Source organism: Gadus chalcogrammus, chromosome 6 (genome assembly GCF_026213295.1).
Source record: "Gadus chalcogrammus isolate NIFS_2021 chromosome 6, NIFS_Gcha_1.0, whole genome shotgun sequence".
Classification (NCBI taxonomy): Eukaryota; Metazoa; Chordata; class Actinopteri; order Gadiformes; family Gadidae; genus Gadus; species Gadus chalcogrammus.
In genome coordinates, this window is record NC_079417.1 from 17,205,035 (window position 1) to 17,232,226 (window position 27,192).

Genomic DNA, 27,192 nt, shown 5'->3' on the forward strand with positions numbered 1-27,192 from the left:
GCCCCATATAAGTTCATTTCCAGGGATTCTGGAGGTCATGTGACTCGTATCTCCATGAGTTCTGAGCTCAGGAGTGCTCTACTCTGTGGACCCACCGGCCCTCAGCAGACCCTTCCACTCTCACCCGAACCAGGGCCTCTGGTAACAAGTCAACCTCGATGTCAAACAGTCTGTAGTCGGTCCCCAACATGGCCACAGTAACACACGCAGGGTCACCATGGAGACACTGAGGCCCTCTGCAAAGGATAGCTATGATACTGGGAGCCTTGTTATAAAAGACTCAGGGAAGATGGTGGTGTGTTGGGAGTTACGGTCTGGTATACTTTTAGCCCATGCTAAGGTGACCAGTGGAGGACATCCAGAAGGGCTGGTAGAGAGAGGCTGTAGCTTCTCATTTGACATGATGGCTCTGACTCATGCGCCATGCTAGCTTGGAGGACGGGGGGGCACGGCCCTCACACAGGCATACATTGATCGATGGAACTGGAACACACACACACACACACACACACACACACACACACACACACACACACACACACACACACACACACACACACACACACACACACACACACACACACACACACACACACACACACACACACACACACACACACACACACACACGTTCCCACTGGGTCTCCATTCCAGGGTTCCTCTTCTAAACATGATATGGGTTACCTGATTCTATACATGGACAGGATGTCCTGAACAACATGCCACATAAGCGGGGATTTGAATGTATGCAAATTAAAAACCTTGAAGCTCTCAGGCCCACATCAACGGCGGCCATGCTACAACACCTAGCTGACGAGGGGGAACGCCCTTGCGTCCGTGGACCGGTCCTGCCAACGCCAAACGCCCATGGCGTCACAGGCCAAAGTACACACCCTTGACTGCTCCCCATAAACATGAGGAAGGAGATGATTGATGGCTGCTTACGGGGCAACCGTCAGTCTTTAGTCTTTATCACAGTCTTTATCTCCTTATATAAACCCGTTCTGAAGAGCCAGGTTGTCCCCTTGCGGTTATTGCCCGGCACCAATCACTTTGGACTGCAACTCAGAACATAAAAAAGGAGCCTGCTTTTACTGTTTTGAGGGATTAACATAAATTCAAATGCTTGTTTTTTGTTTTAAGCCCTTTAATGATTATTTTAAAACTAGGACAGCAGTCCCGCTAGGCATCTACGGCCCATACACACCGACCCCAGACACCACACTTCACGTCAGGACTCCGGTGAGACTCCTGTGATGGGGGGGGGGGGGGGGGGGGGCTCTGAATCTGACTGAATCCGAGAGAGCGGTTGAATTTCTGGTTGTTCCGTTACATTCCACAAAATGCATTCAACACCATGAGACCAACCGAAAACAAACACTTAACCGGCCAATAATGAACCAGAAAGATCCTCGTTCAAAACGTCACAAGGAGTTTCCCGAGGGTTAGCAGCAGGGTCCAACATGCTCTCCGTGTCTGCTTTAACAGGCGATGCTTTGTGGGGCCTAAGTGGTACTTGTCTGTGGGAGTCTGTCCAGTCGTTTGCAGGGTCGCATACCATCAGGCGTGAAGAGGACTGAGCGTTCAGACCCTGTTCACTTTGGGAAAGCAGTAAATCTGCATTAATTGTAAAGTAAAGAGCACAAAGAATTGACTTCAGCCGAATCTAACACGGTTCTTTAAGACCATCCTTGAGGGTCGTTGGATGATCTTCTGGAACACTAAATAGTTGTGCCCATCATAGACAAAGTGGCTTCTGAATGACTGATGAAACTCCTAATAAGGGCTTAAAGACTTGGAAAGCTGCTCTGTAACTTATCAAAAGGTTTGCTACTGACATTTTTAAACATCAGCACAGATTAGCTTGATTGCAACAAGAAATAGTAAATGAACCATGTAAAATATTAAATAAACAACTGAGGAGGTAGACAGGCATTCCAAAAGTAATGTGTGTTATAACAAGGATTATGGCCATTACCTTACAGGTCTATGTTGTCATGAATGCATACGCTAACCAGGTATAGTTTTACAACCGGATATGTGAAAAACATCAGCTAAATCTTTCTGCCCTTTACTGTACTGATGAAGAGGGGACGAAGTAGGGGTAGCTTTATAAATCCAATGTCACATGACAGAAGCAGGGCTTCCAAATCACTGCAGATACTATTCTTTATACAACAGAGGAAAATCAAAGAGGTTTGTAATTTCCAAGAATTTTACTGATTCCATGTTTGAAAAAAACATTTTCAATTAAGGCCAGGGGGAGTAATTCCACACATCGGTGCCAGAAAAAAAGTTGGCTATAGGATGCAGGCCTATAAGTGTATCCCTCTACCTGCAATCAAACAATTGTAATTCTTTGTGGTTTAACCACCCTACCCTATTAATATTGATTATAAAATAAATCCCTTCTCCTTACTAGATCAGGTGGACCCAAACACATGGTTCTGCTCTCACAGTACAGGAGTGTCCAGATTTGAATCAGGTTATTAATACATACATTCTTGTTATACATAATTCGATAATATTGTGTCATCGAGTAACATTGAGTGTCATTATCAATCTAACTGACAGGAAGTGTGTCTCATTTAGCTTGCTGAACTGAATTTGATTCTGGGATGATCAGTCCCAGAGCACGACTGTGGGCAAAGATACAGGATGACGAATGTAAGCTGATTATCAGCAGCTTTTGGATTTAAAAAAAAACATACCAAATACGTTTGCCTGTAAATTTATGTATTAAGAGTGACCATAACAAACAAGCATAAAGATGTCTGACACGTTACTTGGCGATATGTTAAAGCCTATGTACAGCCCACATACTGAAAGTTCCTCTCTCTTTAGTTACAAAACCAATAGGAGTTCCTATTCCGTATAAGAATCAAAAGTTATAGTGCAAGCTTGCATGGTCTTAACGTGATGGGTTTGGGGGATGATCCACGTCGAGAGTCACAGAAACCGAAAGAATCGCCTCGGCTAAAATAAGGTCTAGATGATTCCAGGTCAAGATCATACCTTTACGAATTACATAACTATACAAACTAGACCAATTAATCATTAACTCTCTGTTCCTCCTTTGTCCTGCATTAGTTCAAAATACAAGAGAATTCACCAGTTATCAGATGGACCAGGTTGACAACGTGTCCACCGCCCTTTAAACAGTCCCATAAACCCCTCACTCTGTTCCGTTTATGTCCCGAGCTCTGCAGCGTTTCATTAGAAGTTCCACTTTCACTCTTGGTATTACGCAACACCGCTCAGAGACCACCTGGGGAGCAGAGAGAAGGTTGGCGGGGATTCAAACCATACCGCCGTACACTTCTAGCCCAGACCACCATGAGGACCACCGGTTGGGGGCTTTCTACAAATCATCAGAATCACGCCGCAGACGCTTTTCAATGAGGCGAGGCCGTCGTCAGAGGTTAACTGCAAACAGTCCGCCGTTGGTAATGAGCTGCAATGTCAGGACGTGTTTCTGTTGGCGATCTGCATCCTGATTATCACCACTACTGTTGCTACGGGTTAATGATGTCTACAAAACATCCATGATGTCTACAAAACATCTATGATGTCTACAAAACATTGTTTGGTACATTACTGCCACCTTACCATGGAGGGTTTTTCTAGCACCGAATTCTGAACGGCAGTGAGTTCTGGTCCATGTTCCCCTCTGAGAGTGACCCTGGTTGAGGGTCACTCTCCTCCCCCCCCCCCCCCCCCCCCCCCCCCCCCCACGGGTCCATCTCACCAAGCTGATACGGTTTTACAGACCAAAGAACAACAATTGAGTTTTGGTTCAAACAATCCAAGCTAGTACATTTAAGAGCACCGTCTGTCTGGGACATTAATACATGCATTATTACTTTCTCGGTCGAATTCTCAAGCACTGTGTGTAATAAGTAACATAGTACAAGTAGTAGTAATAGTACAGTTGAAGTACAATATTAGTAGAGTAGTAGTAGTAGTACATTTGAAGTACAACCACTGCTTCATTTTCATAGAAGCAACGACAATCAGGCATACAGCAGCCTGACAGCTAGGGCTGAACGATCTATCGTTTTCGACCGAAAATCGCGATTTCAAGCATTACGATTTTGGGATCGTCAAAGCTGCGGTTTTTTTAATTTTTTTTTTTTTATGATTTTTTTTTTTTTTTTTTTTTTTTTTTTACAAAAGTGCAATTATTTTGATGCTGATGAGCCATTGAAGCAAGTTTACTTAAGAAAGAGGGCTCCCTTTTTATTTGACTTTTTTGGTTGTTGTTTCTTAGGTACTTGAATAAACAGTCTTGCATTTGAAATCTGTTGCCAGCAGTTTTCATTATTGCATTACCTTAATGGAATTCATTGGTTATATTAATTTATACTGAAACTTGATTTAAAGAAAATAAATCGTGGTTGAAATCGAAACCGCAATCTCTACCAGAAAAATCGCAATTTCAATTTTTTCTTAAAATCGTTCAGCCCTACTGACAGCCCATTGGCTGCTGCTGCCAGACTACTAGAAAAATAAGGTTCAGCCCAGGAGGGAACACTTAAAACAAAGAAAACCAGTCGGGTAGCAAAAAGAAGAAAGAAAGACCTGTACGCCATGAAGACTGGTTAAGAGAAGACCCAGACAGATCGCGCGGGAGCAGCAGATTATGACCTCAGAAACACAGTTTGACAACAAAAGGCTTCTCTACACATAAATGCAACATGTGTCTTTGATGAGAAGGAATAGGGGCTGGCATATCAGCTGACTAGGGCCGCCACCATGGAAACATTGTTATTATCACGATAAACATCTGCATTTTATTCACAAAAAGCGCATTGTGACCTTCTGATTATATTGTTAAACAGGCCACTGATGTTAATTAATTTAATAAAGTATTTATTAATAATTTACTAATCATAATTCAGTAGAGACTAAACTATAAAACTGCGAATTACGCTAAGCCAATATCTTAATTTCAAACCAATCAAAAGATGATTGATGACCAATGAAAACGGACTTATTGTCAGGCTCATAATAACCCTGTTTATAAGAAGTTTCAGGACTTCGATTATGCAAAATGGAAATTTATGTCAGATGTGATGTCGAGCCAGGCTGAGATACCACTGAGGAATGAGGGCGGGCTCTCGTCAGTCTCCGCTGTTATCATGTGGGTAGGTATAGATTCAGGTTTAGATCAAGTCGTTCTAGATTCAGGTTTAGATCGACAAACACCATGACGTGGTTTACAGCCGACAGAAGACCGGGGTGTGAAACACGCAGTGACATTTACAGGGCCCGTTTCTACACGTTGAACTAGGAATCACAAACTTTGGCACGCTACTATAGCGTGCTAGAAACGTGAACAACACACAACCAGCACGTTCTGCCTCTGTGTCAACAGCGGAGAAGCTGGCCTGTCTGTGCTCTTGTGTTGATTAGCCGGGCGAAGGGGTCTCACCAACAGCACACTGTACCTGAATGGCACGAGACAGCCGATCTTCTGTAACAGTGAGCATCCTGATCAGAAGTCTTCTGTAATAGCGAACATCCCGATAAGAGCAGCAGTGGGTCCGTGACTCACCCAGCAGACTTGCAGTCGCTGGAGAAGTGAAAATTAAGTTGAATGCCACTAACATGTTCTGACGGCGTTGACATACAATGCACGATGTGTGATCACGCTGCGTTCTGCTCTCCAAAACAAATCCAAAACACTGCGTTCTGCTCTCCATTATCGAACCAAATACTGAGTACACCCCGTTTGGATATCAAAGACCGTCGTTTAAGAACGGGCATTTATGGGAGTCATTTGTGTTGACTTAGCAAGTGCAACCAAATGCAGTCGTTGTGGCGTGTTAGCCAATGAGATGCAACTGGTGATCTACCTGTGGCCGAACCCTGTGAGGAGCTTTATGGTGGACGTCTGGGACCAGACCAGGAGGTACCTCCAGTGCGGACCACCACAGCACAACACTGCTTTTAAGGTTAGAGTCGGAGGAGGAAAGGCGGAGGAATCCTCCGTACTAAACTAAGACATCACGGTGGGATGCCTTCATTATCGCACGGAGCCGTTCAGCGTTCAGATGATCGACTTCACGTCACTGAGCAGAGCAGAAACAGAGCTGGAGTAAACACTCCATCTTTACACGAAGTCCACCGTTTAGTTACCTAGCAACAATCCCAGCATGGTTATCACAGACTGGTCCTCACATACCTGGTCAGCCGGTCCGACCCACGGTCCACACGGGACCCGGGACATCCAGTTCACAGGCACGCTGTCCTCCTCGTAGTTCACCAGACGGGTTCCTAAACACCGGCACGTTAGGTCAACCAAAAATCGGCCACCGATCCCGTTGGCATCAGTGGAACCTGAGTGTGTTGATGTCCGACACGTCGCTGCCCGGTAACGCCTGCGACATGGGAGGAGGAACACGTTTCAAATCAGAGCGCTGGGTGCAGAAACATCTCGACAGCGGAGATGCACTGGGTCAGACCAGGGTTCTGGGTCAGACCAGGGTTCTGGCTCTCCTGACGGCCCGGGGCATCGGAGCGCTGAACACCACACGCTGAAACGCTAGGACGAGGAGAGGCTAACGCGACCCACTAAACGTCCTTGGTATCTACACTTTTCCCGGTTGGACAGCCGTGATCGTCTGGCAGGAGAAATCTTAGCCGAGGAGCTCCTTCCACTTCCTAGAATCCAAAGTACAGCAGGAACATGGATGACGAGCAGCCATCCTCAGTCTACACTACGCCTTTTACCGCTGCTCCACCGTCCGCCGCAGACCCAGGATCAGCCGCCGAGTCACACGGTTTGAAACGCCTCCTGTCGGCCGAACAGTCGCGATGCATCCGAGCGGCGACGCACTTCCGCAGAACGCACGCAGTAGCACCCACGTGCGGAGGCTTTAGGAATAACAAGCAGTAGCACCCCGTGCGGAGGCTTTAGGAATAACATGCAGTAGCGCCCCCGTGCGGAGACTCTAGAATAACATTCAGTAGCGCCCCCGTGCGGAGGCTTGAGGAATAACATGTAGTAGCGCCCCCGTGCGCCAATCTCTTTTTCGTAGGATGGTAGGGGCATGTACCGCATTTTTCTCTCTGGTTGGTTTGAAGGGCTCTCCTTCAAATCGTGTTTGCTATTTGGAGGACTTTATGGTTAGGTTTAGGGTTCTGGTTAGGGTTAACCATAAACCTAACTCTAACCCTAACCAATCGGAGGAGAGCCATTCTAACTAATCAAAGGCAAATCAGAGGTGAAAAAGGCGGTAGTTGCCCCTACCATCCTACGAAAAAAGATTCGCCCCCCCAGCGGAGGGTTTAAGAATAACACGAAATAGCGCCCCGTGCGGAGCCTTTAGGATTAACATGCAGTAGCACCGCCGTGCGGAGGCTTAATAACACGCCGTAGCACCCCCGTGTGGACGCTTTAGAATAACGCGTCTCTAATAGCATGCCTTGTCTAGGAGATAAAACACACTAAGTTTGTATCCTGTTATTGCACGGCGCCCGGGTATTGACTATATATTTGGAAGGCTTGCATAATGTCTAAACTATAACACCTGCTTTTAGTCATAGCTATGACAAGTCAAGAAATAAAAATCATTTTAGGAATTTGCATGTCGATTGACTGCGCGCTCAGATTACATCATAGAACTCCCGGTTCACTCACAGACTTCTTCAACTCAATAACCTAGTCTGTGGTTCTTCACTGACGCTGTCTCAAAGATTAACTTTCCCAGTTGGCCCAACTACTATCTTTATATATCTGTACACATAGCTAATAAATGCAGATGTTACTTTACAAATGACCCCAAACGTGTAAAAGTAGAACTTCCTTCTACACACCTTAGTTCTCCGTGTTTCCTACAGCCTTCTTCTACACACAGGGATCCATTTAACCAGGCATTCATATAAAAAACAAACAAAAAAAACACCAAGACATTCTGCCTCCCGATTGGCTGCCTAGTAGGAAGTCGTCCTGATATCCTGTTTACGTCCTTGATGATTTGAGGACCCCATACTCTTCACGTGTTGTAAATGTTATGTTTCCACATCATGTTTAGTGTGAGGAGGATCTGACCGGCTGCTATGGGCTCGGTGCTGCTGCTGATAAGTTCCGTGTACTCAGCGTCCAGGTGGATTCCGTGGGGGAGATCTCTCACCAGAGCTCCCCTTCTGAGGGTCGCTCCTGTTGCAGGACCTGCGTGGGTTTTAGCAGCTGGGAAGAAGGACCTCATAGATCTTCCTGTCCTGAACGAGGAAGACCTCGAAGAACAATTCGTTCGAGGGTCGGGCCCGGGCGGGCAGGCTACGAATAAAACCAGCAACTGTGTGGTGCTCAAGCACATTCCCACTGGGATTGTAGTGAAGGTATGTAAATCACGATTATCTGTGCATGGACGTCTGTGCATTGGTCTCTGGTATTGAGAATGAACACCACTAGCCTTCCTGGGTCGTGCGGGCTTATTGTCACCATTCCGCCTTTTATTTCCCCAGTGTCATCAAACGAGATCGGTGGAAACAAACCGAAAACGTGCTCGAGAGATCCTGAGAGGAAAAGTGGATATTGCATGTAAAGGAGAAGACAGTGAAATCATCAAGAGGAAGATGGAGTCCATGCAGAGGAAACAAGAGAAGAGGAAAAACGCCAATGACAATCTAGAGAAAAAGAGAATGTTCAAAGAAGCCCTTGCAGCGGAGATGAAAACCATAAAGTGACAGATGATTGTAATATTCAGTGTGGTATATGTTTTTCAGTGTGTGAGTGTAAATAATGATAAGAGTTGTGGATAACAATGATTGGCTGTACTTGATAAGAACGTCATTGTTATGTTTTGAATAAGGAACCAGACAGTTTCTGTTCTCAATATTTACATTTAAGAAACCTATTTCGACGATATTTTTGGGTAAGAAGCCAGAACCTGAGGGAGATGCTCATTGAATAAAAATGCACTTCCCCGAGTGGTTGTATTTAATGACAATAAAAAAAAAAAATTTTTGTTACTCCTCAAACAACATGAACACAAACCGTGTGTCAATATCAAATGATGAACTATGAACAAGTTTATCTCCAACGGATAAATTATGTTCGAGGGCTTATGTAACGGGTTAAGCAAAAATAGTTTGTGAACGACAAAACCCATTCCGATTATGATAAACTTTGAATATTATTTAAACCAAGTTAGAAAACAAGAAAGTGACAACGATATTTAACTCAATGTATTGAGTTAGAAATGTTAGATGCTTCAAATTCAAACGTTTTCAGAGCATGGGCTTATAGAGCGACTAAGTCACGGCCCTTCCAGTAGAGCCCATGGGACCTATTAGATTGAAAAATATGAATGGGTTTCAAGGGAGTGGAAGTAATTATTTTCTGGTCCCAGTCTTTATATGCCCCGGATTACACGTTGTTTGTGGATTTATATGATATTTTTTCATGTCAAGAGTTTGACGGTTTATTGTGCAAATGGGTTAGGGTTTTATTCTCCCCTTGGAAAAAAGCGGTGAAGTGGAGCAGAGAGATCGGCATGTCTGTACCGGAATTCTAAGCGCGGGTGGTGACGTATATCATTCGCGTCGAGGGCAGCGAAGAGCTGTAGTTCACAGAGCGGCCTCACAGAAAACCTTACATTATCAAACATCTTCATGAAACTGATTAGCTTTCATTGGATGAAAAATTATAATTTAAATCCACAAACAACCTGTGTGTAATCCAGGGCATATAAAGACTGGGACCAGAAATTAATTACTTTCTCTCATTTGAAACCCAACCATAACCCTACCGGAAGAGGCATGACTTCGCCACTAGAAGCTTCAGACGGATGTTCCCGAAATAACGGGGAGGGCCCTCCCGGAAATAAGGGGGAGGGCCCTACCTCGCTCTGTATATCCTGGCTGTAGAAATAGCCAATCAGCATCGCGGTACATTTTTTTTAAAATCCATCACACGCTCTGGCGTTGGGTCGAGCAGCGTTCTGGTGCTGTTCCTAATTAGACAATATTGCACATTTCAGCCTTCGACCGCCGAACCCTCAGCAGACCTCGACCTTCTCGGCTGGTCTAGAGCCTTGAGATGGCCAAAGGTATCCAGCTGGAGCATGTTGTAACCTCATGTCGGTGATTTATCGTAATGGAGCTAGTGTTAACAACAAAGACTGTTTGGTGGTTGGTTTCACGGCGTTATTATCAAGTATCTTCAGTTACCTATATGTTTGCCTCTATTCTTTAGGGAAGAAGCATGTTCTGACGACCACCAGTAATCCCGTGGACCCAATTCAACACCGAGAAGCCCTCAAGGAGACCAAGGAGAACAAACCAGAGATGAACAGGGTACATTGTTTAGGTCAAATGATGTTGAACTATTGAACTATTGTACTGAAATATTGGATAACGGCAGGGCTCTCAAGTTTTTGTGTGTGTGTGTGTGTGTGTGGGGGGGGGGGTATATTAACATGTGACGGCATACCAATGTGTCCACAGACATGGTGACTAATGTATGATAGTAAGCATTATTGGCCCCTAACACTAATATTCAGAAACAACACTTTAGCCTCAAAATGCTATTGGTTTAAGCAACACCAGTAGAGGCATATACCTTTCCCTGAACTTTTAAACGTTGCAAACGTGCAAAAACATAACTATATATTTATTCATTCAGTCCAATGCTTAAAATATATGTGTCATTCAGTAGGCCAATGCTGTGGTACAGTGTTTCTTTCTGTTCAATAGATAGAACTTTATCAATGCCCTGTAGGAGAAATTTGTTAATGTTTGTCCCTGTAAAAAAAAAAAAATACAAAACATGACTAGTCAAACCGTCCAATCTGAACGCTCTAATTAACCACTCCCCCTACTCACTTCCACCAATGCAAAGCGAACAGAACTGAGTATGGGCGGTCGTAGCCTAATAGTTCGTGAACAACCCAGAAAAACGGGGGGGAAATATTCGTTTCTATAAATACCCTGCTACGTATAAACGTGGCCTTAAGAGCAGATATAGACGTAGCTTTATGGTACAGGGTTCCTACTTGGCTACTCCTTTTACCAACACTTTCTCACACAATGATGCTACGCATTAATTATCCAGGGCAGTAAAGTCAGCTTCTCAGTAGCGGTGGTAATTCAGCATTAAGCAGTCGAATAAACTACTTTTGACATTTCATTTAGTTTAACTTTTTTAATTCTATATGTAATCTGCCCTTCTATTCATTCCATACCTTTGTATTAATAGCACACAGCAGATCCATTCAGAAGTATTGCACCAAGGTTGTTAATCTCTCCAATAATGCGAACATGAATGATGCTGTGTTGCAGGACAACTTGTGTAAAGCCCAGTCCACACTCCATAGCCTGTGGAGTCCGAGCAAACCCCGATCCCCTCTGAGTGAAAATTCCAGCTGTGTATTCCAGGAAGGAAATGGCTTGGAAAAACCTCACACTGATGCAGCAAAGCCAAAGAAAGGTAGGGGATTTATTGAGTGGTTGACAACATTTGTATATTCTATCACAAGTGCTCATTTTGGATTCCTTTTAGTTTTTTCTTGCCTTATCTGTAACTAATATTGTTCAGCTGTTGCTGTTCTCGGTGGATCAGCAAGGCAGACTTTTTGTCTGTGACTTGCACAAAATATCAGTATTAACTGACACTCGTTCTGATACCGGTTTCATGGCAAACTGGAAGGATTGGTTCTTGGTCTAATGTTTGATGATTGGCATTTTTAGACCGAGCTACTGAAATACACAGCGAGGTTCCGAAGTCCAACGAACAGAAGTCAGCCCGGGCCTGTCTGCTCCTCTCAGAGTCCCGAGAACAAACCAACACAGAAAAAACCCAGGACAAAGAACCCATTTCACAGACTGGGCCTGCACCACAAAACAAGGCTAATGGAACCAAAACCCAGAAAGGTGGTGGTCACAAAGCCAGGGTGAAAAAGTATGTTTAGAAACTGAATGTATCCAAATGATTCCAAACGCGTAACCCTGAATCACATGGTTGTTTACGTCTTGTTTCTTTCCCCCTTGTTGTTTTCTAGAACAGAGAATAAGATTTCCCAAAACAGGAAAGTCACAGATTACTATCCAATTAGAAGAAGTTCAAGGAAAACTAAAGCTGAGATGAAGGTTGGTATGAAAGTTGCTGTGTTACTTGGAGCAAATAAGACGCCATGATCCTCTTGGTACTAGAGGATTGAAAGGTGCATGAGGAGTTGGAGGACGAGGAGGGGTGGCAGTAGCTCAGAGTGTCAGGGTGTCCCTGAGCAAGACGCCTCACTCTGACTGCTTCTGCTGAGCTGGCTGTCACCCTGCGTGGTCAACTCCACAGTCAGTGTTTGAATGACAGGTTGTAAGTCGCTTTGGATAAAAAAATCCCCTAAATGTAAAAATTTGGTTCTCATCGATGAACTAGAGCATAAGAATTTGTCTGTCAAATCTTACGAAAGTCATATTTTTCTCCCAAAAACTCCCAAGGATGAAGAACAGAAACACATCAACGAACTTATCAAGAATGGTGTCGAAGAAGGATTGCAGGTACCGGTTAACGAAGTATTGAGTTTAACTTATGAATTGTTTAATCTTCCTGCTCCTTATCTTGCTTCATATAAAAAATAAAGCTGCGAGAATGTAAACATTTATTAAAATAACTTGTTGGGACCCTATACCCATCCCAGTATATTGAAGGACAGCATTAGAAAACCTGGACATTGAAGGCGGAGGAAAGATTCCCCTGCGATAACTACTTTTGTTAATAGTATTAAATCACCGCCAATTTAGGTTAATTAACCACCTCAAGTTTTGACCAAATATTACGCCTTCAATATTAATTGCAAACGTGTTCTCCATTTAAATAGGTGCGACACATAGATGACAAAGGAAGGGGAGTGTTTGCAACCAGGGGCTTCATAAAAGGAGAGTTTGTGGTGGAGTACAACGGAGACCTGCTGGATATCGAACGGGCTAAGAAAAGGGAGGCTGAATATACTCTGGACCCTGCCACCGGCTGTTACATGTACTACTTCCAGTACCACAGCAAAACCTACTGGTGAGTGGAACATAGCAATTTTGTAACTTCCACTGCATATTTTTTAAAAGGCTTTATTTTTTTTATTGATCTTTGACCAAAACCACATTGAATTGGCATCTAATTTCAAACAAAGGACACGTGGTACAATGATCTGAGGAACTTCATTCGGGTCAATACTTTGCATGCTACTAATAATAGTAGCTCTATGGATGTATACTAGTCTGTTTTTACAGCGCCTTTTTATTTTAGTGTGGACGCAACAAGGGAAACTACCCGCCTGGGCAGATTGATCAACCACAGTAAAGCTGGTAACTGCCAGACCAGGCTTCACGACATTGATGGAAAACCCCATCTCATATTGGTGGCGGCCAGGGACGTTGACGCAGAAGAAGAGCTGCTGTACGACTATGGGGATCGCAGCAAAGCCTCTCTTAGTGCTCATCCCTGGCTCAAATACTAGGCTGTTGGCATCCACCCCACCCCCCCTCACATATTTAATTGACAACACTGTTTTGAAGATGATAATATGACTGAGCAAAGTTGTAAAATTGCTCATTTTTTAAATCAAGTTTAACTTGCTGATTTTATAAATATTTAGACATGAGCTTTTCCACGAATTGAACTGAGGCTGCGGCTGTATTGTTTTCATGATTTTATCTTTTAATTTCTCTTCACCCACTGTCGTAAAATGATAGTTTAAGAGTGAGGGATACCATTTCTTCTGAGAAGTATTTGTATACCCTGTAGGAGTTCCTTGTATTTACCATTCTGTTTCACTGTTGTGGCTAAAGCCATATTGTAAATTGAGAAATAAATCAGTGAAAATTGTTGCATTTTCTGAAATGAGATTGAGGGGATGTGCATTTAACTTTGAATCGTAATACTTTGTCTGTTCTGAAGTCCTCAATTTAAAACTGCTGTGAGCAGAGGGTGGCCCATCACACATGCAGGCAATAAAAGGAGTAGTTTAAACTCATGACTTGCATATCTGAACTAACATCCAAGTGCATTTGTAGGACAATAGCAAATTCTCCCCTGAGATTAATAGCGTTGCTACTTGGCAGCACAATCATAACAAAACGCTGAAAATTCTGTCTCTAGAAATTGTATAGATCACTTTATTCAAGTGTGTTTGCTTTGGATACAGAATCCCAGAGTCTGGTTTTAACCAGAACACTGGACTATTGCTGGGCTGGTTAATCTTTCCGGTGCTGAAAAAGCAATTGCTATTAATTGCTAACTATTGACGATCATCTAAATACATCTAGGACTGAATACTTCAGAAAGTTCTTCATTGAATACTAAGCAGTATGGTCCTGAGACAGGATGAGATTATGTCAATACTTTCAAGTTAACACCATGTACATCATCAGAAACAATCCCCTGCATTATTGTCCTTCACTTGTTAAAGGTTCAATGTAGGATTTGGTGGCATTTAGCAGTACCACTCTTATCTAGTTTTTTCACGGGATTATACACTGATTAAAACATTCTTATGAATATTATATTAAATTTCTGCCAAGTCTATTGTTCTTGATTCCATTAAATTATAAACTCTGCACCTTTAAAATGTCTAATGCATCACATGCTATTGCATCCTATGGATTACAAAAAAGCTTAAAAAAGTTGTATAAAAAATGCAAAAATATGTGAAAAAAATCCTTGTTGGCTTGTGTGTAAATAAATTGGTCCCGTTATTGTAAGAAGTAATCCTCATTTTCTCCTGAATGAAAACCTAGAAAAAGAACAACAAAATTAGTTGGGAATATTTCACACAATGCTGAGGGTTTCTCTTAATGTATTCTATATGTTATATGAAGGCACCAGACTATGCTGAGGTCACAGTCGATATGGAAGCTGGAGATAAGTCTCAGTCTCCGCTGGTTTAAGAAGATTCCATTATCCCTTCCTTCATTGGACTACACGCAAGCATCCATAGCATCAGCAAAAACACGAAGAGGTCACAAGTAAATCATTATGAGGCCGTAGACCGGCTGTTGAGTAATCTCAGAGCCAGCTCCCTCCCACATGATGTATTCTCGCTCTATCTGACAAACTTCCTGCCCTTCTGTCCGCTCACATTCAGACAACACTCATTACGGAGGACATCATCCCTTGGAATCATGGGAGATTTGGGAACGGACACTTTAATAAAAAGTTAACTGCTATTTTTTGCTAAACATATATATGTAGCAAAGAACACCAGTGTTACTCGGCAAGTACTATATTTCGCAAAGAACACCAGTTTTACTGGTTAAATGTTACTGAAAGAATGTACCTTAAGTAGACATTACTCACAGTTTTGAGATGGCTGTTCTCTCGTCTTTCGGCTCCTCTCTGGCGTCGTCGCCTGCAGCCGAGCCGTTGTCGGTGGCAGGGGGAGATTCCAGGTCTATCTCCACCATACCTGGCTCCATTGGTAGCCTGCCACTGGGATGGGGCAGAGGAATGAATGACTCAAATGAAAGGTCACTAATAACCTAATCACAGGCCTTGGCTGGTTCTAGGATGGGAAGTCACTGGATGCAGTGTCTTAGCATTCAATACTCCTTTTCAAACAGAGGGATGAAATAAGATGGAAATAATAAACAATACATATTATATAAATAAAAAATATAACCTGTGTGATTACCTTAAGCTCCCTCAAGTCATTTCATCTGAATTACAAAAGTTAGGAACATTGGATGAGCCACGCTGACAACATGTTGATGACAACATTAATCAACCTGTGGAATGTGTGACACATTGTCTCAGTGTCTGCATTGTTTAGCAGAGTGAGGACTTGGAATACAAGTAAATTACAAGATCAGCTGCTGTGCTACTGTGGGGTCAATTAAACTCTCGTTCCTAAGACATGTCGCTTAGGAACGTAAAATATCACTTTTTATAAAGGAAATCTCAATATATAAATGGTCAGTTGTGAAATATTTTTGCCAGATTAATTACCAGTGGTCAGTTTGTTGACCTTATTCTGGTGAAGTAATGAATGAATTGTTAAACTGATGTTTGTTCAGAGATCCCTCACCTCTTGTACATCTGGAGCTCTTCCTGTGACACCATCAGCTGGGCCTTAAGCTGGTTCCGCTCTTGGAGCACTTCCTTCAGCTCCTGCATGGTGAACCGGGGTCTGTTGGGGTCCTTCAGGTCAATCACCAACTGATCGGGTCCCACTGCCGGCTACAATCAGAACACGACCACACGTCATCCCAACAAGCATTGAAAATGGACCAATAAACCAATGGGGAAAATAGAGCAGAGAGACGTGCGTACGCCCAGTCCCTAGTCAGACGCACCGGGCCGTTCTCCGTGCAGTTCTCCCCGAGGATACGGTCCAGCTCGGTCTTAAGGTTGTCCCTCTCCAGCCTCAGCTCCTCCACCGACAGGTTGTACTGCTTCACCACCGTCTCGAACAGCTCCAGAACGCGGACGATCCGGAACTGCAGGTCCGACACTTCCTCACCTGAGCTGCTGATCTTGAGTAAATCTCGACCGATCACGTAGGAGATGTCGTACACGTCCTCCACGGTAAGCTGGAACGCGTCCTTCTCGAAGGCCGAAGCTGGCGAGGCGTCCTCCCGCAGCTCCATTTCTCAGCGGGGGCCTTCCTGAGACCGCATCCGTAAGTTAGGAACTATAAAAACACACGCAAACTTACTTTGCTGTCGATTCTTCCTTCGGTCACTTCTGGATTGCTGTCCTCGGCGGGAGCCAATGGGCGGACTGTGTTAGTCAGGAGGAGGGCAGAGTCACCATGGTAACCAGGGAAGCCTAGCGCGACGGGCGATGAGTCAGGTGAGCCAGAGCACGTGATAGGAAGTTTCAATTTACCTTAATGATGAAAGCATACACATCCTATAGGATGTCTATGTTTGAAAGAGCAGTTGAACCAAAACCCATGTTTTATTCGTTTTAAACGTGGGTAATTTGTCCTGGACACCAATTGCTTCATGGACACCAATAATATAACGCTTTGTCGGACTCATTTCATACACAACATCGCTTATTATAACGCTCATAACAGTTAGAAGGACGCTACTAAAAAGGTATCATAAAGTTGGCTTGGGTCGTAAACATGGCGTTAACATGCCCCCCACCTTCCTATAACACTTTTTCTTAAATCAGTGTTAAATTAATCTGAAGCAGTGGCTCACTGACTCTATAAATCACAGTGTTCAATTAAATGAGGCAGTGGGCTCACTGGCTAAAACAAACACAAAACAAACACACTTTAAACACATTTTTCTAGACGATTAAGATTTTCTCAATTTGTTCTACACGTGAAATTATTAATAATTGTGGATACAGTCATGGTTTATCTCTTCTCCAACCACAGAATATTATATCATTAGATTTCACCACACTCTGCCTATTGGTCCGATGTCAGTAGAATAGGCTTTCATTTGAGATGGCAGCATAGGAAAGGATAGGAAAGGAAAGGATCCTTAAAGAGTTCTGTGAACCCCTGCCACATACAAAAATAGTATATATTTAATGCATAATTTATAAATGTACATATTCACAAGGATACAGATGATAAATGCATAACATCAATAGGTCAACAAGTCATATTTATATATATTTTGTGGATTAGACCAAAGCCATTCCGATAGGCTATCTCAAATTCTGAATACTATAGGGCTATATTTAAAATATTTTTGTTCAACTCAATGATGACATATCCACCCAAACAAAAGTACTCTGTTAATTTATCACCCACCCTTACATAAAACATAATTTGAATCCTAAGACATTTTCTAAACATTTAAAAAGGTTACCTTACCAATGACCTAAGTTTGACCGATTATTTCAGGTATTTCTTCCACCTAACGTCAACAGTTGGTTGGTTGTCATGAGCTGTGTTCCCTTTGCCACAAACCTCCAGCCAGCTAGTGTTCTTAAGAACATTCCAGCAGGGCAGAGTTGAGCAGGAGTGCAGGGTGGGGAAACCGTTATATTCTTAACCCATAATATCTTACACTAACTTAAAATATATTTCTTAGTGCAAATACATCAGTTCATTTTCCATCTGATGGCCCTTGCTGCCACCATATTAACACTATGCGGTTGGCGTAGCCGTAGAGCATTGGTTCTCAAAGTGCGGCCCGCGGGCCAATGACGGCCCGCGGAATCATTCCTGGCGGCCCGCAATGACATACATAATTATGTATGTTTTATATAAGAAATATTTTTTTTTTTTATTATTATATCAATATTAATTTAAACAAAAATAAATTAATATAAAGGGAAAAGTCGACTCTCTCTAGCTTTCAATTAAATCCTTTTACATTTGTAAGTTTTAATCCGACTGTACATTACTTTGAAAGGCTGAACCTCAGTTTCGTGATTTAGACCTCACTTGACCTCACTCCCGGAGGTCCACGGTGCAAGGTTTTTTTTGACCACTGGGATGCTGTGGCGTTTCCCGCCATTTTCTTTTTTCCTTTGGCGGCCCTCAGTCAAATTTTGGATTCCTAAATTGGCCCTCAGTTGTCAAAACTTTGAGAACCCCTGGCGTAGAGAGATGTTTCCACAGGAGGTTGACATTTAAAAGAGATGGTTTGGAAGGTATTGATGGGTCATACGAGGGACCACAGCCTCCTGATGGGCAGCAAGGTCGGGTCGTCCTGGATCAAACCGGCCGCCACCATCGGCATGATGGCCGTGAAAATCCTGTTCAGGCCAGAAAACGCAAGAATTGGATAAAACTAGATTCAGCATGAGAAACTGCAACTGGAAAAAATCCTTTCAGAGAAATGTTGACAAACAGAAGCCAAATGACTATGGATTTTATCTAACTATTCTTTTATTCTTTATTATTTGATCCATCCATATCATACATCAAATATATCTATACCGATATATTATATCGTACACATCAATCAAACATAAAAATGAAGAATGTAATACACTATATGTTTATTAATATGAATGCATTTTTTAATGCAAATTTTAAAATGTGCCGATCATTCTCACACAATCACATTCCTACCTTAAACAATGTTTGTATTAGGCGCGTTGGACTGTAGTGTTGCCTTGGTCTTTCATTTGTGGTTTGAAAATGAGTACATGATATGGATGAATGTACATGTATTGGGTTAATTTGGCCGTAGTGTATTGGGTTCATTTGACTGTGGTGTACTAGGTACATTTGACTGTGGTGTACTGGGTACATTTGACTGTGGTGTATTGGGTACATTTGACTCTGGTGCATTAAGTACATTTCACTGTGGTGAATGAAGTACATTTAACTGTGGTGTATTGGGGAGATTTGTGGAGAATCGTGTACATTTTGAAGTGGTCTATTTTGTAGGATGTGACTGTGGTGACCTCTGAATGTTTGTGGCGTATAAGGCCAATTTGTGGTGTATGAGGTATTTCTGAGCAGGCATAAGTATGACGTTTGACTGGTGTTTTGTGTGTTAGGTGACCGGGTCGATTTTACTCACAGGCGCCTGATCCCCGAGTCTGGTTGAGCCGCCGGGGCAGAACATGGTGGATCTGGTTCTGGATCAGCGAATAACATCCCCTCATCCTCAGACTCCTCACTGAGGGAATGTAGAGAAGTTTCATGTTTCTGCTCAGAGAGCTGCTCTGATACCACTGGACAGAAATAACTCATAACAGCAGCCCTGTTTATGGGGCGCAACCAGTGGTGTAGTCTACGTGATACGCAGGTATACGCCGTATAACCACTAGGAACGCACCAGGATTTGCGTATACCCACTTAAAAATGTGCACGGATACGTATCAATCGTCTTGTGACAGATCTTTCACTTCTGTGTTTATTTTTCGGAAATATCGGTTGGGTATAACTGCAATAAAGTAGTTTAAGCAGGGGAAGTTATCTCCTACATTCACCATTCATAAAATTCCCGCTGCGCGCGCTGCCCTGTCTCTACGAAGCGCGAAGCTGCCCATGCGTCTCTGCACGTTAGTTGGCGGGCCGAGCCCCTCCTTCTCGCGTGTGCGTGCGTGCGTGGGCGCGTGTGTGTGTGTGTGTGTGTGTGTGTGTGTGTGTGTGTGTGTGTGTGTGTGTGTGTGTGTGTGTGTGTGTGTGTGTGTGTGTGTGTGTGTGTGTGTGTGTGTGTGTGTGTGTGTGTCCAGTCCTCCCATATTAATGTGTAAACCACATAATAAGTAGTCAACAGAAGACAATGTTTCAATCCCACTTTATATCTCCTTGTTACTTTTAGATGAGAACCCCTGGCCAGCCTTTCAGACTGGGTGTCAGGCTAGGGAATTTAAAAAAGGCATCCTTGGTTAGAGTGGAGGGAAAAAAAGTTATGGGTAAATGTCAGCCAACATACAGTTGGTATACACAATTGAAATTCATATTGTTAATCACTATGCAAATGAGAGTATAGCTAATTCATGGTCATTTTTAAGGTGCAGTAATTTCAAACTTTTACACAATTCAATTACTGTATGGTATGTTAGATAACAACAGTAAGAGCTCAAATTAGAGCAATTGAAAGAGTGAAACATTAGTCTCCTGTCATCTCCTTCTCATGCACTGGTTAGCCATGGATGTAAACAGTTCATTAAATTATTTTGAGTAGATTTTGTCCTTGTTTAGCATGTGCTATTGCTACTATAGATATACAAAGGACAACTTGTCATTTTTGTGTTCTATTTGTTCATACTGTTATTAAAACTGATAAACCTACTCAGCTTTCCATGATTGTTGATAATCGTTATACTCTTAAATCAGCGGGTTGTAGACCCCTGCGTTGGTGAGTGTGGTGCGACACCCCATAAGCGCCACACACGTACATGTACCGGTCGGACGGGTTTGTACGAGGCTGGGAGGGAATCATCACAGTATACCCACTACAATAAAATAGACTACACCACTGGGCGCAACAACATCTAACATCAGGATCAGTGATGTTTGGTTAACAGGGTTGCTTTTGACCTCTTGTAGTATGCTAGCTCCTCCTCCAGCACGAAGACCTGAGCCTTCAGCTCGTTCCTCTCCAGCAGGACGTCCCGCAGCTCCTGCAGCGTGAAGCGTGTGTCTGACTCATCCCCTGAACCGTGGGAGACCTCACCCCCCCCAGACACCGCCTGCTTTAAAGAGAAACAGAACCCTTAAACAACCTATTTCTGATGAACAGCGAATTAGAGGTTCACAGGGCCAAGTTATGGATCCTGGACCAGATCTCCACTTTAAAGAGCAGCATGCAGGTAAATGGTATTAATGCCGCCACGGGCCAAATATAGCACAAAGCAGCAGGGGGCTGTTGATTTGCGTCAAATTCAGTATTTTAGTGTGCGTGCCGTGCACGTTGCGCTACTAAAATTAGTCTAGCTGTGATTCTAAACTGTACAACAGGAATCTAGTTTACCCATCGGTTCCTTCATACTTTCCCCACATAGGGATTCATTCAGATTAATTCAGGTTTATTCAGAGTCCCATCCTGCCAGTTGCGCTTTAAATGCACAATGTTTAAAATACGTAGGATTTAACGAACAGAAGCAGTTACAGCATGTAATTACACCGTGTGGTTAGGGGTTAAGTTTAGGAACACTAGGTTATGGTTCCATACCATTATAACATAAACAGTAACCTGTACATGCTGTTACAGGGTGCTAAATTGCTTATTATTTGTGTAATTATGTAATTAAACATCAACAAGGAGTCAAGGACATTAAAGTGGGACATGTAAAGCGCTTTCTTTTCATAAATGATCTTGACATGCGACCTTTGAACAAACATTCCAAAAAACAGCAGCCGTAGAGAGGCCCTCTATTTCCTCATTCAAACAGACGTTACCAACCGAGCAGGCAGCCACATCCTTCTCCTCCTCCTCTTCCTCCCCCACCTCCTCCTCCTCCCCCCCTGGGGGTCTTGTGTCTGACGAGGAGGTGTAGACCGGACACAGTGGCTCAGATTCGAACACACCGGCCAGGAGTCCAGAATCTCCTCCGCATTCCACCCACAGTGAGGGCTGCCTGATGGGCTCAGTTGGCGCCTCCACAGCCTGGACACACGCGCACACACGCACACGCACATACACAAACGCACACGATATAATACAAGAGGTTCTAAAGGTCATTGTTAATGTAGTGGGGGGTTATTGTTTGCCTCCAATCTCTCCACATTTTGAAAACTATAGATGTATGAACACTTGTGGGCGGTGATAAGACAGAAGACAGGACATCAGAGTGTTGATGTATTTGGGTAATAAAGGCAACAGCGCCAGCAGTTCTCCATGTGGTCTGTTATCAAGGAATTTGGTGTGAGAATCACAAGGGCTCTCTGCCAGGTGTGTCTCCTAGCGGTCCATCAGCGCTAACCACCCGCCTGCGTTGATGTGTTTACCGCAGGAATCCTCATTAGTGGACCCCTTGACAGCGGGCTACTCTACATGCCGGAGTGTGTGTTGAATTAAGACATGGACAAGTGTTTTTGGTTGTTGCTTATGTAAATACTATAATGTGATTTATCATTTGTTGCATTGTTACCTATGTTAAACAATATACGTACCTGTCCTGGACTAAATTGACTTATTGTGACACTATAACAACACATCTCCCCTCACTGACAGGCCTTCTGTACAACATGTCCCTCACAATTCAACCAACAAACTAAACTAAGTCACCTTGTTGCTGCTTACGGCGACCTGAGTGGACACGAGCGTGGTCTGGGCCGGAGAGACCTCCGCCCTCGCCCTCCTTTCTGGCCCCCCTATGCCGCGGCGCTCAGCCTCCAGACCGGACAGCTGCTGCTGCAGCGCGCGCAGCTCCTGCTGCTGCAAGCTCAGCTCCTGCAGCCTGGCCTGGGCCAGCGCCTCCAGCTCGACCCTCTGCTGCACGCCTGCCTTGCCCTGGCCCTCCAACGCGGCCAGCCTGCGGCGCAGGTCCTGGTTCATCCGCATCAGCCTCAGCTGCTGGGCCTGGAGCTGGAGCAGGCCGGGGGGAGACGGGGTTGGAGCAGGTTGGGGTTTACCTACACTGGGTTTTACTTCTGGGTTTTCCAGTGTTCTTTCTTGGTCTGGGTCGGAGCTTATTGTTTGCTCTCTGATCGGTAGGAAGATTAAGTTGTTTATGCTGAATGAAGATGAAATGGAATAATTCATTTTTGATTCATAGCTGAATAAGGCAATTGAGTTGCCACACTTTTGCACCTTTGTATCATTTGATCAGACTTATCTAGTCTGCACTCAGAAAGTAGCCATGTTTCTCCATCAGACTTCCAATATAAGAGTTTGATGTGAACAGAGTTGTTGGTTCATGAGGTTCAATGCTCACCGCCTCCACCTCTTCGTTCCTCTTAGACAGCTTGTGGTCTTTAGCACAGAGTTCGTGTCTCTGTTTGTTCACAATATCTGTCATCTTATTGGTCCACTGCTGCTCCCTCTCTGTTTTCCCTAGGGGGTACGCAGAAGACACATTCATGAAGCTCGGAACATAAGGGTACTGATGCGCATATCTACCGGGCATCATCACCCTGAATCATGTATCACAATATCACAATCATGTATCACCACATCACAATCATGTATCACCACATCACAATCATGTATCACCACATCACAATCATGTATCACCATATCACAATCATGTATCACCACATCACAATCATGTATCACCACATCACAATCATGTATCACCATATCACGATCATGCATCAACATATCACAATCATGTATCACCATATCACACAATCATAATCACGATAATGTATCACCACATCACAATCATGTATCACCATATCTCGATAATTTATCACAATATCACAATCATGTATCACCATACCACAATCATGCATCACCATCTCACAATAATGTATCACCATAGTGATACATTACTGTAAAGAGTATAATGATATTATCTTCCTGCACTTACACCTTATAGTTACCATCATATTATTATTCATTTTCATGTATTGCCATATTGTCCACTTTGGTTGTGTAATATTTGATGAGATAATGAAAATATAAATATCCATAAAATGATCAGAATATAAATTGTTGAGCGATCAGTCTGATGAAGGTCTATTATCGAAACATTACAATAAAGGTGTCTTATTACCGACTCTCCAATCAATAAACCATTTTGTCTGTCACAATATAAATGACCATATACAGTAGTTCAATGTAGTGAATCCAAGCAGATACTTTCATCTTATTGAACTCTTTTCAGCTCCCATTATGTAGTGTGATGCTGACTGGTGGATACGCCGGCCCCTTGTTGCAGTACAAAGACCCCAAGAACAATGCACTGCTCGCTGTTTTTACCATCGCAGCAGACTAACTTGAAGGAAATTAAAATCGATAATTTCACTGTTTGACCGTCTGTTTATGTCCTTGAAACTAAAAATAACTGCAGCAAAAGTGACAAGCACATATGAGCTGTATTTCTGTCTAGGTAAAAAATAGATTTACAGCCCTCTTGCCAGCATAGCCCTCTCTCCGTCCCCCTCTCTTCCCTCTCCCCTCTCTCCCCACACAATAGCTAATGCTGTCCACACAGTTCCACAGCATTGGCACAATCAGAGTCTGTGTCTGCATGACTGAGCAGGACATCGATGAAGACCACCACGGCTTTTATGGACTTTGAAGTAAACCAGCACTGAACATTCCATCACTCTATGATTATTACAAGATTACTTCCATCGATACTGCAATATGAATGTCATATTACAACCATCCATGTACTATACATACGTTTTCATACCATGTAAACTTTATATATTAATCCCAGAACATTTGATGGCCAGGCCCTTTGGGTGAGGTTGTGGGGTTGATTTTTAATTGCAGTTTAATCTGTTCTGACAGCCAATGGTTCCCGACCAGGCTAGCATCCTACTAGGACTGCTCAGTCAATAACCTGGCGAGCAAGACTCCTGCAAAACTCCTAAAGCTTGCAGGAGCAGCGTGTTTACAATGCAGAACTACACCTTTAACTTTTCCTCTGACACTGCACAGCCTTGCATTATTTTTCCCAAGAGAGCCTTTGAGTTTTGCAGAGTGGGGAGCAAGTGTCTGATGACTTTGATATCGTGTTACCACCACACTGCGTATATATTAGCAGAGCTGTGCCACTTAGTAACACAGGGGAAAGGCGATGAGACAGAAGTATTACATGTTTTGAGGGTCCCTTTTAAATATATTTCAGATGTGTTGTACACCTCTCATTCAATAATTGTAATAAGGTAATGTACACAGTAAACTGTACATGAATATAACTTGGAGAACGCCAGTCAAAGATGTGTTGTGATTTGTTACAGGCCTTCCTACCTCAAATAACTTTGATTCTATACGGTCGGAATATGCCTCCTTCCATGTTAATCTGACTAGTGCATTCAATGCACAATAAATGGCATTTTAAGGCATCGTAAGGGATGCAACCTGATTTGCTGCATACCCTCTTCGTTTGGCTCTTGCTCAGCGCTTGGCTTGTCTTTGATTGACAAGCTGGTCCGAAGCCGGTGGTTCTCCGACTGCAGGTGAGAGATCTGAGTGCGCATCTCCTGGATCTCACCTCTCCACGCGTCCTCCACCAACTCAAGCTCCTGACGTTTGGCAAAAGGAAAAACAATATCACAAAAAACCTCTGCACAGTTGAATTGGAATTTCTCACATTAATGTAGGTATCATTCTAGAACTGTCATTAGCAGTTTTAATTTTGGTAAGCTAGGATACACTTTTAATTTACATTCACATTTAGGGCATTTAACAGAGGCTTTTATCCAAAGCAACTTACAATTAATACATTTGTCAGAAGAAAGAGAAACCACAATATATCGCTATCAGAGTCTAGGTGAACTCTGAACAAGTGAGTCTTGAGTTCAGTATTTCAGTATTATTCAACTGAAATAGTCCTAACTTACTAAGATGTCAACATGCTATTGGGATCAAGACTTAAGACGACTTTTATTCTTCTCTTTCAGACCTTGTCACTACAGGCTAAAAGGCCAGTACCCCCGCCGTATGGGGTCAGCGGGAGTCTCTGGGTCACCAACCTGCTGGCGCCTCCTCTCCTGGTCCTGCCGGTCGTCCCTCTCCCGCCTCAGCCTGTCCCGCTCCTGCCGCAGCTCCTCCGCCTCCGGGCTGACAGCGCTGCGGGACACCAGTACCTCCAGCAGCTCCAGGACCCGGACCACTTTAGGCATTAGCCGCAGCAGAGCCTCACATCCGTAGCGGTCGATCATCCACTCGAACTCCTGACCCACGACAGCTGCGATATCGTACACGTCCACCACCGTCATCTCCGACGCCTTCTTATCTAACGCAGATCCAAAGTTCTCCATATCCATTTTTGCGTTCTTCAAACCCTCCCTCTCCGGAAGAACATACTCCTCCCGTCAGTTTAGACGTTTATAACTAATATAACTTAAGTTTCAACCTGCAAGGTAAGCGCGGTCCACTGAGTCCGGACTTTAAAGCGGTTTATATGCGCTCAAGGGCGCAGGTTGCTGGCCAAAACCCGACTCAAGTGCGAATGTCAATCGGTTGTTGCTCGAGCCACGCAACGTTACTGCAACAGGGCGGCTGCAGTTCTAGGACCGTCGTGACGCGATGTTTTTTGTGACTCTGACTTCGGGACAAGAGTAGATGATTGCTTGGATGGCGAATGAATCTCATGAGTTACTCAATAATTCATGACAACGTGAGGAAACAGAACCCGTAGCTAACCTATCTAAATTTACCAATATCTAAAAGGACACAGGCTACCCTAACGACCCAAACCCTAAACTTAACCAACTTATAACTCAACGGCCTGACAAACATCAAAATCGTGTGTCCTAGGAGAGCGTCCTGTAACAGTGACACTAGGCAGTTCGAGGTCAACCCTAGTGAACCCAACTGACCCCGGAGTTCACAGAAAAAACAAAAAAAATAGGTTGTACACGAGGTTAAGTTGTGTACAATTTATAGAATGCATTTGGCAAATATATTAAAATAAATATAAACCTAGGTTTCTAACAAGATTAGTCCAACATCTTGCCGTTGGTATTGACCATGAATACGTTAATAATTAATTAGTAATTGTCAAATGCTATATATCTTTCTAATGCATATGCAATTTGTGATAATTAGAAACTAACCACATTATTTCAGAGGCTGCATATATTAAGTTCAATTAATTCTGTTATCAAAAGTAGATAGTCAAAGTTAAGTAAAATGACTCAACAGCAAGCTATGAAATAATCGATTCAAAATAGCTACTGTTAAGTTAATGTTTTG

At 43.4% G+C, this 27,192-nt stretch overlaps 4 protein-coding genes across 5 annotated transcripts; 2 read left to right on the top strand and 2 right to left on the bottom strand.

The window, feature by feature from the left end:
- Positions 1 to 7,923: 7,923 nt before the first annotated feature.
- LOC130383893 (mitochondrial translation release factor in rescue-like) lies at positions 7,924 to 8,831 on the top strand. Its single transcript, XM_056591784.1, has 2 exons — positions 7,924 to 8,346; positions 8,473 to 8,831. Exons 1-2 carry the CDS (start codon positions 8,065 to 8,067, stop codon positions 8,692 to 8,694), a joined length of 504 nt encoding a protein of 167 aa, XP_056447759.1. The 5' UTR covers positions 7,924 to 8,064; the 3' UTR covers positions 8,695 to 8,831.
- Positions 8,832 to 9,884: 1,053 nt separating this feature from the next.
- Positions 9,885 to 14,567, top strand: LOC130383887 (N-lysine methyltransferase KMT5A-like). 2 transcript variants are annotated; one of them, XM_056591776.1, is made up of 8 exons: positions 9,885 to 10,088; positions 10,205 to 10,305; positions 11,290 to 11,437; positions 11,698 to 11,908; positions 12,009 to 12,096; positions 12,445 to 12,504; positions 12,825 to 13,015; positions 13,247 to 14,567. In XM_056591776.1, exons 1-8 carry the CDS (start codon positions 10,049 to 10,051, stop codon positions 13,455 to 13,457), a joined length of 1,050 nt encoding a protein of 349 aa, XP_056447751.1. In that variant the 5' UTR covers positions 9,885 to 10,048; the 3' UTR covers positions 13,458 to 14,567. The 2 variants fall into 2 exon arrangements, with proteins under 2 accessions (XP_056447751.1, XP_056447753.1); XM_056591778.1 differs by having other exon boundaries at positions 9,886 to 10,058; positions 13,247 to 14,539.
- LOC130383892 (RILP-like protein 2) lies at positions 11,401 to 16,727 on the bottom strand. The gene is made up of 4 exons (XM_056591783.1): positions 16,291 to 16,727; positions 16,023 to 16,174; positions 15,296 to 15,427; positions 11,401 to 14,732 (listed from the first exon to the last, which is right to left on the bottom strand). Exons 1-4 carry the CDS (start codon positions 16,582 to 16,584, stop codon positions 14,711 to 14,713), a joined length of 600 nt encoding a protein of 199 aa, XP_056447758.1. The 5' UTR covers positions 16,585 to 16,727; the 3' UTR covers positions 11,401 to 14,710.
- Positions 16,728 to 16,897: 170 nt separating this feature from the next.
- LOC130383896 (RILP-like protein 1) lies at positions 16,898 to 27,132 on the bottom strand. The gene is made up of 7 exons (XM_056591787.1): positions 25,968 to 27,132; positions 25,370 to 25,517; positions 23,252 to 23,370; positions 22,660 to 22,902; positions 20,913 to 21,067; positions 19,444 to 19,542; positions 16,898 to 18,667 (listed from the first exon to the last, which is right to left on the bottom strand). Exons 1-7 carry the CDS (start codon positions 26,259 to 26,261, stop codon positions 18,574 to 18,576), a joined length of 1,152 nt encoding a protein of 383 aa, XP_056447762.1. The 5' UTR covers positions 26,262 to 27,132; the 3' UTR covers positions 16,898 to 18,573.
- Positions 27,133 to 27,192: the final 60 nt, after the last annotated feature.